Below are 13,403 nucleotides of genomic sequence, written 5' to 3' on the forward strand. Positions count from 1 at the left end.
CAATCCCCCAGCATCGCGGCCCCTGGAAGCTTGGAGGTCCTGAGCCATCTGAGAACCTCGGCCAAACCAACCTACTAGTTTATTCAATAAAAATATTTTAAAAAAGATCTGGGGGCCGAGGGGTCAGGGCTCGGGGCACCGGGAGGAGGAGCCTGGTCCGGACGAGGCCCTGCTTCGGAGTTGGGACGGGCCTGCAGGAGTCCGAGGCCCAGGGGAGAGCCGGCTCGGCTGCCGGGAGACGTGGTTTCCTCCAGCCGCTCGTTCTGGTGGCTCAGGGGGCCCTGCCCCCCCCCCCCCCCGGGCACCGTGCTTGGGCTGCGACAGACGCCACCAGCAGACGGCAGAGCCCCCGGGTCTCAGCGTCCAGCAGGCTCAGCAGATCACAGCTTCATTTTATTTATTATTTTAAAATAGGTATTTACTGATTTGAGAGAAGAAGGGAGAGGGAGAGACATCAATGATGAGAGAGCGTCATGGACCGGCTGCCTCCTGCACACCCCACCCACCCTGGGGATCCAGCCCACAACCCGGGCCTGTGCCCCGACTGTGAATCGAACCCTGACCTCTTGAGCTACACGGCCGGCAGCTTCATTTTAAACCCCTAGAGCCGTGGTTCTCAACCTCCTGGCCCTTTCAATACAGCTCCTCATGTTGTGACCCAACCATAACATTATTTTCGTGGCGACTTCATCACTGTCATGTGGCTACTGTGATGAATCATCATGTAAATATCTGATCTGCAAGATGGTCTTAGGCGACCCCTGTGAAAGGGCCGTTCGACCGCCAAAGGGGTCGCGACCCACAGGTTGAGAACCGCTGCCCTAGAGGGTGAGCAGTGGTCCCCACGCAGCCAGCGCCTGTCCCGGAGCCATCACCCACTCCTGCAAGTCCGTTCTCCCCGTCTGACCTCCTGTGGGTCCCTGCCCGGGGGCTTGGGGCCATGGAGACCCGCTTTGCAGACAGATGTCCGCACGGGGCCGCAGCCTGTGGCCTCGAGGTCGCCGTGGCCCAGGGGCACTCAGGAGTGTGATGGGGGTGGCCTCCTGCTCCCAGCCCTGCCCCCACCGGCCCCCAGCCCCGGCCCGGCCTCTGGCACCGGCTCTATCAGGTTGTCAGGAGGGACAGCTGGCTTCTGTCCCCTGCAGCTCTGTCCCGGTTTTAAATAGCGTATCTGCAGCTGGACCATCACATGGGCTTATATGGTGCTGAGCACACGGCCGTCAGCCTTCCCGGCACCTGCCAGCAGAGCCCCCAACACCCCCCGGCCCCCCTCCCCGCACATTCCTCACCGTGAGGCTTGGCTCTGGAGGCCCAGCCCCCCGACACCCCCGCTGCTTAAAGCCCTGCCTGCCCTGCCCTCGCCCAGTCCCTGCCCGGCTGAGTAGGCACCTCATTCAGCTCCTGTGAGGAGGTAAGACGGCGGGGGGAGGCGCTGAGGCGGGGGAAGCGTGGAGGGCACGGGCCCGCGTCCTGGCCGCTCCGCCCGGCTCTGCCTGCGTCCGCTCTGGGGACTGTGGGAGTGGACGGAGCTCCATGTTCCCTCCACGAGGGGCCAGGCCCCGGAGAGCCCGGCTGGGAGGTCATTTCACGGGGTGTGAGCCCAGCTCGTGGTTAGAGGGTCACTCCCGAGCCTGGCTCCCCTCGTCCCCCCAAAGCGCCCACAGAGAAATATCCCCTTGATTTTTCAGCTCCTCCTGCTCCGGCCGGCCGGCGGAGAAAATATTTGGGGGAAGGGCTGCCAGGAGGGTCAGGAATTTCAACCACATTCCAGGCCCAGGGAGTCCCTCCTCTGACGCATCCTCTGGGGAGAAGGGGCATTTGCGGGGATCAAGTTGCCCCCTGCCCCTCCCTTCCGCCCCCAGCTTCCCCCGCCCATGCCCTGTCCCCTGGCTCCCCTGGGGGCTGACAGCTGCAGGGAGGGATGTCCCAGCTGCGTCGGGGACAAGGGCTACATTCCTCAGAAGCTCAGCCGTTCTGCGGGATTAGAACTGGAAGCTCATCCGTTTCACAGAGGGGTCGATGGAGGCCCAGAGAGGTTAAGGGGCTGAACTAAGGTCCCACAGCAAAAACCCGGTTTTCAAAACCCGCATTTGGACCTCATGGCCAGTGGACCCTGATCTCTGGGCTGTGGGAGCAGTTGGGGAGAGGGGGCAGGTGGGAGGAGAAGCTGTTTTGGGACATTATCACACCTGCTAGGGGCGGGGGGGAGGGGGGGCAGGGTTTTGATTGCCTCCCAAGCTGGAGCCCCCAGCTCAGCCTGCCCCAACCTCTTCTTCAGTCTGGCCTGGGGCCAACGGGCCTGGTCTGAGAGCCCTCCCCCACCTTCCGGGGGCTGGCATGCTATTTTGGGGAGCCGGGTGGGGCTCCCAGGAGCGGGGAGGGCTCCCTCCTCCTCTGCACCCTAGGGCCAGTGGCTCCAAGCAGGTGGGAGGTGGGGCAGGAGAGGAGAGGGGAGCTGAGATCCCGTGCTCCAGGCTGGCCGTGCACAACCCCCTCCCTAAGGGGATAAACTCCGCCCAGCAGCCTCCCCAGCTCTAAGCCACCGGTCCGGCTGCTCCCCTGGGTGCGGGCAGTGCTGTGGGCCACAGGCTCCTCACCGGACCTGGGGACCCCTCTCCGACAGTCAGTCATCCCAAGGACAAGCATTTGTGAGAAACGAGGCCGCTGCAGGGTGGCTTTGCAGGGTCCCCGGCGGTAACATCTGGGCAGCGATGCTGCAGGTCACCCTTAGGATGTGGACGCTGTGACGGCCGCCAGGCGGGTCCCCGGACCGAGGAGGGGGCTGAGCTGAGGAAGCCGGGTCCCCCCTTGGCCCACACTGACATCTTTCTCTTTCGGAGGGAGAGAGAGGCCATGTCTGACGCAGAAGAGGTGGAGGAGTACGAGGGGTGAGGGCCAGAGCATCCTGTCCCCTCGCCCTGTCCCTGTCCCACCTGCCCTGTCCCACCTGCCCTGTCCCACCTGCCCTCTCCCACCTGTCCCTGTGCTGCCCCTTCCACCTACCCTTGGAGTCGCCCTGGGAGCAGGAGGATGGGTGTGCGTGTGAGTGCGTGTGAGAGTGTGTGAGAGTGTGTGTGCGTGCTCACATTCCTGACCGTGTCCCTCCACCCTGCAGGGAGCAGGAAGGTAAGCGCACACCTGCACCCTCATTCGGGCGGGTGGAGGCCGCCTGATTTGAAACTGACCCGCCTCTTGTCCCCTTTCTTGCGGCTGTGGCCGTGTCCGAGCAGAGGAAGCCGTGGAAGGTACGGGGCTTGGGTTGATGGAGGGGGGCAGGGGGAACCCCAGGAGCCGAGATTTCCTGGGCAGCCTGTCCCTGTCCCTGTCCCTGTCCCTGTCCCCCCCTCTCAGCTGAGCGAAGCCCTTCCCCCTACACAGGGTCAGCCCTGACTTTGGCCGCCCTGACCTTGGCCGCCCTGACCTTGGCCGCCCTCTGCCCGGCGCACAGGCGGGAGGGACTTTTGCAGGTTGTGGGCCATCCACTCGGCTGCAGCAGGGCCGTGGCCTGATGAATGGCTGCGCTATTGAAGGAAACACCGGGTCCGAGCTTGCGGCTCCTGGCTCCTGGTCCCCCACGCGCCCCCCTCGGGTCCGGGGCTGCAGGAGCAGGCGGGGCCTGGCGCTCACCGTGCCTGTTGCTTGCCTGTCGCTTCAGAGCAGGAAGAGGTCGCAGAAGAGGAGGCAGCGGAGGAGGCGGCAACGGAGGAGAAGGCTGAGGGCGAGGCTGAGGGCGAGGCGGAGGCCGAGACCAACGCAGACGGTGGGGCTCTGGGGAGGGCGCGGGGTGGGGGCAGAGCCTGCAGCCACTCCTGTGGCCGGAAAGACCCACCAGACGTGCTGTCCAGCCCGTGTGGCTGCGCCTCCATCTGGGCTGGGGTTCAGCGGTCAGTTGTCCACGGAGGAGCTGGGACCACGAGCGCATTCTGTGTCGGGCGGAGGCCAGGCCCAGGGCACATGTCTCTCGGTGTGCATGTGTGTGCACATGTGTGCACACGTATGTGAAAGTATGTGTGGGCTGTGTATGTGCATGTGGCTGTGCACGTGTGCTCAGATGTATGTGCATATATGTGTGGTTGTGTGCATGTGTGAGTGCATGTGTGTACGTGCGGAGGTTGTGTACATGTGTGTGACTGTGCACGTATAGCCGTGTGTGCATATATGTGTGCACGTGTGAGTATGCATGACTGCGTGCGCGTGCATGTGTGCATGTGTGTGAACATACAGCTCCGTGACCCTGGAACTCAGCAGGCGCACTGGGTCATGTCCTGTCTGTGGGGGGCTCTCGGCAGGGGGCCCCTGAGCTTAGAACCGGAACTTGGTTGACGTTTCTCCTTCTGTTTAGACGACAGACAAGAGGAGGGAGTGAAAGAGGCTGAAGGTGAGGGCGGTTGGGCATAGGCGAGAGGTTTGGGGTGGTGGGGGGACCCTGCCCGTTGAGGGAGGCGGATCCCAGGGAGGGGGGGGAGGGCCCACGGGGACTGGACAGACTTGGTGCCCATGCGGGTTTGGGCTGCTAGGCTCCACCCTCTGCCCCTCAATCCAGAGACACTGCCTTGGGGGGAGCGGGGGGTGGAGGGGGGAGACCAGTGTCCTGTCCCCACGGTGCGCAGGGTTCCCCGCTGTCACGGCCACACACGAGGTGCTGGAGCTCAGGCTAATCACTCACAGGGTGCGGGGTCCGTGGGCAAAACCCCAAGACCTCGCCGTCCACGTGGTGGTCACTGCTGTGGTCGCAGCCACGCCCCCGGGGGAGGGGCAGCCAGCAGGGACTCAGAATCCCGCCCCCAGGGGCTCCAGAGGGCATGTGGGGTCTGCAGCCCACGGGGCCTTCATTCTCCCCAATGCTCCTGGGACTGGGAGTCCCGGGCTGGAGGGGACGGGGAAACGGAGGCCCTGGGTCCCCACCCCCTCGGGACAGAGCTGGGCCCGGATCCGGGGCCCCCTGACCCCTGGCTGTGCCCGTCTCTCTGCAGATGGCCCCGTCGGGGAGTCCAAACCCAAGCCCAGGTGAGCAGGACGTGCCTGTGGGAGGCCCCGGGAGCAGAGGGCCAGCGGGGGGGTGGGGGGCGCGGTGGGCATGGGCCGGGGGTGGCAGGCACGCTCACTGGGGACACCTCCCGGCTCAGGGGGACAGACTGACGGGCCCGGCTCCGACTCCCCAGCTCCGTCCTGCGTCCAGCCCATTCCCTCCCCGGCCACCTGCGTGTCCACAGCCCCACACAGACCTGTGGGCGACGGGGGAATGAGGACTAGACCCCCAGGCCTTTTTGGTTAGTCACCCGAGGACATTTCCCCACTGATCTTTAGAGAGAGAGGAAGAGAGAGTGAGAGAGAGAGAAACATGGATGTGAGAGAGACACATCGATGGGTTGCCTCCTGTACGCACCCCGACCAGGGCCGGGGAACCTGCAACCCAGGTACGTGCCCTTGACCGGAATCGAACCCGGACCCTTCAGTCCACGGGTCGACGCTCTATCCACTGAGCCAACCTGGCCAGGGCCCCCGGGGCCTTTTCATCACAGCATGTGTGTGTGTGTGTGTGTGTGTGTGTGTGTGTGTGTGTGACCCAGGGGCCAAACCGCAGGCCTCCTGGGCTCCTGGGCAAGTCTGTGGGGTACCCCACAGAGACCTGGAGTCAGGTAAGCCCGTCGCCCCTTCTCCACTTCCTGGAGCCTGGCTCTGAGCCGGTCACTGCCTCTCGGAGCCGCAGGGCTCCCACCTGGGATTCGCCGGACAGAGAGGACGGAGAGAAATGACCTGTGAGAGCCGTGGGTGCTCCGGGTGCCGAGCCCGCTGTGACCCAGAGGTGGCCACGCTCTGCAGGGGCCGGGGCTGGCCTGCCCCAGGACCCAGCCCCTCCCACGGGGGCGCTTGGCGCTCACCGATCCTCCTTCTCCCTGACAGGCCCTTCATGCCCAACCTGGTGCCGCCCAAGATCCCCGACGGAGAGAGGGTGGACTTCGACGTGAGTGGGGCAGCGGGGTGGGCAGGCCCGAGCAGGGGTGGTGGGCGTGGCCCTCAGGAGAGAGGGAGGCCCCCTGACTCCTGTGGGCTGAGAGGAGACGGCACGGGGTGGGGTCCAGCCGGGCCAGGCTGGCATTGCCCTGGGCGCGGGCCCAGGCCCTGCCAGTAGCCTTGGGCAGGGAGGAGGGCGGTGTGCCCGCCCGCCCACCCTGGAGCCCTGTCCGGCAGGACATCCACCGGAAGCGCATCGAGAAGGACCTGAACGAGCTGCAGACGCTGATCGAGGCTCACTTCGAGAACAGGAAGAAGGAGGAGGAGGAGCTCGTCTCGCTCAAAGACAGGATCGTAGGTGCCCGCCTCCCACCCGGGCTCCCGAGGCCCTTCCCTGTGCGCACGCCTCCAGCTAGGCCTCGCCTCCTCCAGGCAGTCCTCCGGGAAGCCCCTCACCTGCTGGGAGAGGACTCTTCCTTAGGAAACCCGCACCCTGGCTTCCTGGGGCCCCATCCTATCCCCCAGCAGCCTGGACAGTCACTCCTTGGGGGCTGGAGCCGAGAGCAGCCAGGGGCCCGGCTTTGGGGGGACTGGTCAGTGCCTGTTGTCCTGGCCCTGCCTCCCTCCCGTTGGGCACGACTCCCCTGCAGGGCAGTGAAGGTGTGGTGACTCAGGGATACCCTGCCATTACATCACTGTGGAGTGGGGGTATTTGAAATTTTTAAATTTCTTTTTATTATTGATTTCTGAGAGGAAAGGAGAGGAAGAGAGAGAGAGAGAGAGAAGCATCCACAATGAGGGAGAATCATGGATCGTCTGCCTCCTGCATGCCCCACACTGAGGATCGAGCCCGCAACCCGGGCATGTGCCCTGACCGGAAATCGAACCCTCCCTCCTGGTTCCTAGGTCAAGGCTCAACCACTGAGCCACACGGGCCGGCTGGTTGTTTTTTCTCCGCACGGACCAGCTGCTGTGGCTGGGAGCGGGGGCCTGGCCGTCCATCCGAGCACAGAGCCTGGCCAGGGCGGGGAGGGGTCTCACTCAGGGGAGACAGAGCCCTACCTGTCCTGTTTCAGATCATCCAGGCCGGTCCCGCGCTGGGTGCTCCTCGGCGGGGTCACCTGCACGTGGGGGGCGGGCCCGGCCGCATGGAGGCAGGACTGGGCTGAGCGCTGCCCACCTGGCCAGGTGTCCCTGGGCCGGCCGGACCCAGGCTCAGGGGGACGTCCCGTGGGTTCCTGTGCTGCCTCCCCTCCCCCCTCCTCCCCACGCGCACGCGCACGCGCGCACGCGCACACGGGGCGGCCTCGGCCTCTCTCCCCAGGAGAAGCGCAGGGCGGAGCGGGCGGAGCAGCAGCGTATCCGGAGCGAGCGGGAGAAGGAGCGGCAGAACCGCCTGGCGGTGAGTGACCCGGCCCGGGAGGCACCCCGGCCCCGGGAGGCACCCCGCCCCGTCCCCCCGCCCCGCTACCTGCCCCCGCCCCCCCCCCCCACCAGCGATGGGGCCTCCGCGCAGGAGTCAGTCTCATTCATTCATTCATTCACTCACCCACCCAAGCTCTCCCACCCCCGCGGGCCAGGTCCAGCCCCGCCCCTAACGGCTGCCCCCCACTCCCTGCACCAGGAGGAGCGAGCCCGGCGGGAGGAGGAGGAGAACCGCAGGCGCGCGGAGGACGAGGCCCGTAAGAAGAAGGCGCTTTCCAACATGATGCACTTCGGGGGCTACATCCAGAAGGTGGGCGGGGCCATCCGGGAGGCAGGCAGGGCATCCGGGAGGTGGGCGGGGCATCCAGGAGGCAGGCAGGGCATCCAGAAGGTGGGCGGGTCATCCAGAAGGCGGGCGGGGCACCCGGGAGGTGGGCAGGGCATCCGGAGGCAGGCAGAGCATCCAGAAGGTGGGCAGGGCATCCAGGAGGCAGGCAGGGCATCCGGGAGGTGGGCGGGGCATCCGGGAGGCGGGCGGGGCACCCGGGAGGTGGGCGGGTCATCCAGAAGGCGGGCGGGGCATCCGGGAGGTGGGCGGGGCATCCAGAAGGCGGGCGGGGCATCCGGGAGGTGGGCGGGGCATCCGGGAGGCAGGCAGGGCATCCAGAAGGTGGGCAGGGCATCCAGGAGGCAGGCAGGGCATCCGGGAGGCGGGCGGGGCACCCGGGAGGTGGGCGGGGCATCCAGAAGGTGGGCGGGGCCATCCGGGAGGCAGGCAGGGCATCCGGGAGGTGGGCGGGGCATCCGGGAGGCGGGCGGGGCACCCGGGAGGTGGGCGGGTCATCCAGAAGGCGGGCGGGGCATCCGGGAGGTGGGCGGGGCATCCGGGAGGCAGGCAGGGCATCCAGAAGGTGGGCAGGGCATCCAGGAGGCAGGCAGGGCATCCGGAAGGTGGGCGGGGCATTCGGGAGGTGGGCGGGGCATCCAGAAGATGGGCGTGGCAGCACGGCGGTGGGCGGGGCAGCGGTGGTCCTGGGGGCTGAGGGATCTGAGGGTCCAGGGGTCCGGGGGGAACCTCCCAGCTGCTGTGGGTGAGGCTGCAGCCTCCAGCCCTCCAGCCGCCTCAGGTGGCGGCTTCCCTGGGAGGGGCCTGCTGGGATCGGGGCTGCGGGCGAGACTGGGATAGCTGGCTGCCCCTCTGTGTCCCCCTCATCGCCTCCCAGGAGCCTCCTCTCCTCCCTCACCCCGCCCCCCCCAGACCACGCGGGCTGGACACAGCGGGCGGAGCCCTGTGCCCAGACTCAGCTCCAGTTGGAGGCTCTGGTTGGAGACAGCTGTGTGGGGCCTCAGTTTCCTCGTCTGTAAAATGGGCTTAACATGGTGTCCCGCTGCTCGGAGGTCAAGGGGGTCCACGCTGGGGAGGTGGCTTATTCCTGGAAGCTCGCCCTCGATGCCTGACCTCCACGCCCCACGCCCGTCCTCATGGGAGGAGGGCAATGGCCAACAGGACTGTCTCGGTCCCCAGCTCAGAACCAGGCCAGCCACCCCGCTCGGCCCCGCAGTGACCCCGCGGCCAAACTCTGGCTGCCCTGCTCTCAGACCAGCCCTGCCCCCACCCCCCACCCCCGCCCCGCCTCCGTCCTGGTGACCGAGGTCGCCCCCAGGGGGCGCGTCTGAGTCACCTTCTCCCTGTCCCCGTCTCTCTCTCTGCCTGGTCCGTCCGTCCGTCCGTCCGTCCTCCGCCTCCTGCCTGCCCTCTCTCTGTCTCTGTCCCACCTTCTCCGCCTCTCTCTCTGGGTCTGTCTGTCATGGTTCCCTGGTTTAGCAGGCGCAGGTGGGTACCAAACCTCCTCTTAGTTTTGGGGGCTCCCTGGAGGGAGGGTCATGGCGATGGGACTGGGTGGGCGGCCAAGGAAGACGGGCCTGTTTCCCCGGGGGATCCGGGCAGCGATGGGCCGGGTGTTGTGGGAAGAGGATGAGCAAGTGGTCCCCCCCTGGGTTTGGGGTTGGGGTTGGGGGAGGGGGGCTGGGTAAAGGGGGGAGGGGTGCCCTCCAGCGAACGCCCGGTCCCCTGCTTGCCACCCCCTCAGACGGAGCGGAAAAGCGGGAAGAGGCAGACGGAGCGGGAAAAGAAGAAGAAGATCCTGGCCGAGCGGAGGAAGGTGCTGGCCATCGACCACCTGAATGAAGATCAGCTCAGGTGGGCGGGGCCCGGGGCCTGGGGCCGCGCGCATGCGCACCGCGCGGGCGCCGGCAAGGGCGCGTGCTCGCCGCTGCCACCAGGGGTCGCTGCCGCCCCACACGTTCTCCCCGGGGCGCGTTGGGTGGGACTGGCGGCAGCAGGTGCAGCCGACTCCTCGCCGGGCTTTGCGGGCTGAACAGCAGCTCACCTGTCGGGGCGCACCTTGCCCTCTGCGCTCAGGGGGTGGGGAGGGGGTCGAACTAGATGCTCCACAAGGAGAGAGGGCTTCTCCCTTCCCCCCGTGTCCTCAGGACCTGGTCTTGGCAGCCGCAGACCTGAGCACTGGGTACCTGCTCTCTGGGCCCGTGCTGAGCCCGATGGGCTGGTGGGCAGGTGGGCAGGTGGGCAGGCGAGCAGGTGGGCGGGTGGGCAGGTGGGCAGGTGGGCAGGTGAGCAGGTGGGCAGGTGGGCAGCGGGCAGGTGGGCAGGTGAGCAGATGGGCAGGTGGGCAGTGGGCAGGTGGGCAGGTGGGCGGGTGGGTGGGTGGACGGGTGGGCAGGTGGGTAGGTGGGAAGCCAGTCTGAGACCCTGGGGACAGGGTCAGGATGAGGTGAAGGCAGATGAGGAGCCTGTCCTTGCTGTCCTCAGCCCCCCAACCCCCACTCTGGCCCCCCACCCTCTCCTCTGCAGGGAGAAGGCCAAGGAGCTGTGGCAATGCATCTACAACCTGGAGGCTGAGAAGTTCGACCTGCAGGAGAAGTTCAAGCAGCAGAAATACGAAGTGAGCCCCTGCCCGCCGCGCCCCTCCCCAGCCCGGCCCCCCTGGTTGGAGCGGGTCCACCCTGCTGCTGGGCTGGGACCCCTTCTCCCCGCCCCCTCCCACTCCCCCACACCCCAGCCACCTGGGACGTGAGCCACATGAGCTCCCACGTGACTCGGCCTTTCCCACGCCTCCTACAGATCAACGTGCTCCGAAACAGAATCAATGACAACCAGAAAGTGTGAGTCTCTGGGTGGGGCCTCCCCTTGCCCAGCCTCCTCCCTCTCGGCTTCGGCCTGGTGGCCTCCTCCAGCGCCCAGGCCCCCTCCTCTGGCCTCCAGGGCCTCCCTGTCCCCTCCCCCTTGGCCACTGCCCACCCAGGCTGCCCCTCCCACTCTCAGCACCCACCCTGGGGAGGCCTCCTGCCCGGCCTGTGTCCCCTCCGACTGGGCCCTGCTTCTCCCTCAGCTCCAAGACCCGGGGGAAAGCCAAGGTCACAGGGCGCTGGAAGTGAGGCCCAGACCCGCTCCTGGCCGCGTCCTGCCCGCCCTGCAGGCCCCCGGCTCCTGGGCCCTCCTGGCACGGGGCCGGGTGGGGAGCAGGTTCTGTCTGGACACCGGGAGGGCCCAGCTGGCCACCGCCACACACGGGGGCAACCCACATGCCCACACCACGCCAGGAATAAAGCCACCGCCCACCCACTGCCATTGCCGTCTCTTTCTTTCATTTTATTTTATTTTATTTTATTTTATTCGTGTGTGTTTTTGGTAGTCCTCACCTGAGGATATTTTCCCATTGATTTTGGAGAGAGAATGGAAGAGAGAGAAACATCGATGTGAGAGACACATCGATTGGTTGCCTCTATCACGTGCTCTCGAATTAGATGCTTCAATCCACAGGTAGACGCTCTGCCCACTGAACCAAACCGGCTAGGCCCTAGGGCGTCCGTCACTTTCCCTGTCTCACCTGGTCGGCTGGGGTTGGGGGGGCACGACCGAGGGCTCTAGAGGAAAAGGGGTCCAGAGAGAGTCAAGTCCCGCCCGTGGCTGCCCCGTCGGTGCCAGGGCAGGACCCAGGTGGCAGCATCCACTCCCAGGCGGCCCCACCCCTGACTCCATAGCCGGTTTCTGGAGAGGGTGGGGCAGGTCCCTCCCTGGGCGGGGGGGGGGGGGGGGGGGCTGGGTGTCCTGTCCCAGGGTGGGTGGGGGTTGGCTGGAGGACAGGGCAGCCCACGGAGTCCGTGTCCCTGCTGTTCCCTAACCCAGAAAGCCCCTCCTCCCCTCCCTGGAATCCTACCTCTCCCGTCCCCGAGGGCTGCTCGAGTCCTGGATCTCCCAAGAAGTCTTTGGGGGGCCCTCTGAGTGTCCATGGCTTCCACGGGCAATACATCCAGAAACCAGGTCTGGGTGCCCCGCCAGCCTGCCCTCCCTCCTGTCCCCGTCCACTGGCTCCTCCCGGGTTCCGGCCCCCAGCCCCTAGCCCAGCAGCTGTGGGGGTGCAAACTGCTGGCCACTGAGAGGACTGTCTCCACACGGGGGCGGGCACCCCTGGGCACCCTGCCCGTGGCCCTGCGCTCAGGCCCTGGCCACACCAGCCACACCTTCCCCACACCCTAATCCCAAAGCAGCTTCCCCGGTAAATCAGGCCGGGGCAGTGCAAAGCTGAAGGCGGGGGGTGGGGGGGTGGGGGGGCGTGGAGTTCTATGACTGCTTTTCAGGAACCTGGATGGAGGGCGGTGGGAGGTGGTGCGGTCCCCAGGGCGGCTCCGGGATGAGATTGTGCTGACGCCGTTCTGACTGATGGGGATCAGAGAGACCTGCTGAGTACAAGCGGCCTCACCCCTGTCCCGTCCCCACCCAGCCCTCCCCTGCCAACTTCCCAGAGGAGCCGGCCGCGGGGACGCACGAGGCAGGAGGTCACTTGGTTGCTGCTGGGGGTAAAGGACAAGAGGAGTTCTTCCCCCCTGAACTTGACACAGGGACCCTTCCGGCCCCATATCTGCCACCAAGTAGCCCTACTGTGCGCCCTTGCCCTACTGTGCGCCCGGCGTTGCACTGAGTACCTTACACACATCCTCTAACCACAGCAGAGTCAGGGCCTTGCAGACACAACCCATTTCACACACAAGTAAACCAAGGCTAGGAGAGGGGAGGTGACCTCTGAGGTCATAGTGTAGGGTCCTGATTGTTCTGATTACGTGTTTATTTGTTTTTTAATTTGCTTGATACACTTTCTACCAAGTTAAATGGGTATCTGGTAGAAACAAGGAAAAGCACATCTTATAAGACATTGAGCCCTCGCTGGTTTGGCTCAGTGGATAGAGCCTTGGCCTCCAGAGTCCCGGGTTCGATTCCCCATCAGGGCACATGCCCCCAGGTTGTGGGCTCGATCCCCCAGTAGGGGGCGTGCAGGAGGCAGCCCATCCATGATTATCTCTCATCATGGATGTTTCTCTCTCTCTCTTCCTCTCCCTTCCTCTCTGACATCAACAAAAATATATTTTTTAAAAAATAAAAAATAAAACAACTTGCTAATGAACACAGGCCTCCTTCTCACCTTCTCGCGGGCCAGACCGGGTGCTTCTTGGGGCGGGACCCCCTGCCTGTTCATCCACAGACCCCGGCCCCCTTCCCCGCACTCGCTGACAGCAGGGCATCCCCCGCAGTGGGCGGGTCCTGCACGAGGTCAGGGGGCGGGTCTTGGACGGGTGGGGGCGGGTCTTGGACGGGGTCAGGGGCGGGTCTTGGACGGGGTGGGGGCGGGTCTTGCATGGGTCGATGGGCGGGTCTTGGACGGGGTCAGGGGCGGGTCCTGGCGGGGGAACGGGTCTTGCACGGGGTCAGTGGACCGGGTTGGTGAGAGGGAGGAAGGCCGCGAGCATCCCAGGTCCGATCCACTTAGGACCCCGGGATTCTGCACCCGAGTCCCCTGCGCGCAGCACAGCCCGTGGGAGCCCCACCTTCAGGCGGGTCTCGGCCTCCACGGGCCGGGGAGGAGGCACAGGTTCGCGGCCTCGGGGATCGGGCAGGGCGGGGCCGGGCAGGACACGGGCTTCTACGGGCGCGACGCCTCCGGGACATC

General features: G+C 66.0%; 1 protein-coding gene across 4 annotated transcripts; it reads left to right on the forward strand.

Annotated features, from left to right (window-relative positions):
• The first annotated feature begins 1,187 nt into the window (after positions 1–1,187).
• On the forward strand, positions 1,188–11,029 carry TNNT2 (troponin T2, cardiac type). Of its 4 annotated transcripts, none has more exons than XM_081114539.1 (13): positions 1,188–1,411; positions 2,845–2,907; positions 3,656–3,760; positions 4,343–4,378; positions 4,974–5,007; positions 5,905–5,965; positions 6,193–6,309; positions 7,280–7,357; positions 7,580–7,690; positions 9,471–9,580; positions 10,253–10,343; positions 10,523–10,563; positions 10,791–11,029. In XM_081114539.1, the coding sequence occupies exons 6-13, from the start codon at positions 5,912–5,914 to the stop codon at positions 10,834–10,836; spliced, it is 648 nt and encodes a 215-aa protein (XP_080970665.1). In that variant the 5' UTR covers positions 1,188–1,411; positions 2,845–2,907; positions 3,656–3,760; positions 4,343–4,378; positions 4,974–5,007; positions 5,905–5,911; the 3' UTR covers positions 10,837–11,029. The 4 variants fall into 4 exon arrangements, with proteins under 4 accessions (XP_080970665.1, XP_080970666.1, XP_080970668.1 ...); XM_081114540.1 differs by having other exon boundaries at positions 1,369–1,411; positions 2,841–2,907; XM_081114542.1 differs by lacking the exon at positions 1,188–1,411 and having other exon boundaries at positions 2,287–2,894.
• Positions 11,030–13,403: the final 2,374 nt, after the last annotated feature.

The sequence above is a fragment of the Myotis nattereri genome (assembly GCF_964212035.1).
Source record: "Myotis nattereri genome assembly, chromosome: 20".
Classification (NCBI taxonomy): Eukaryota; Metazoa; Chordata; class Mammalia; order Chiroptera; family Vespertilionidae; genus Myotis; species Myotis nattereri.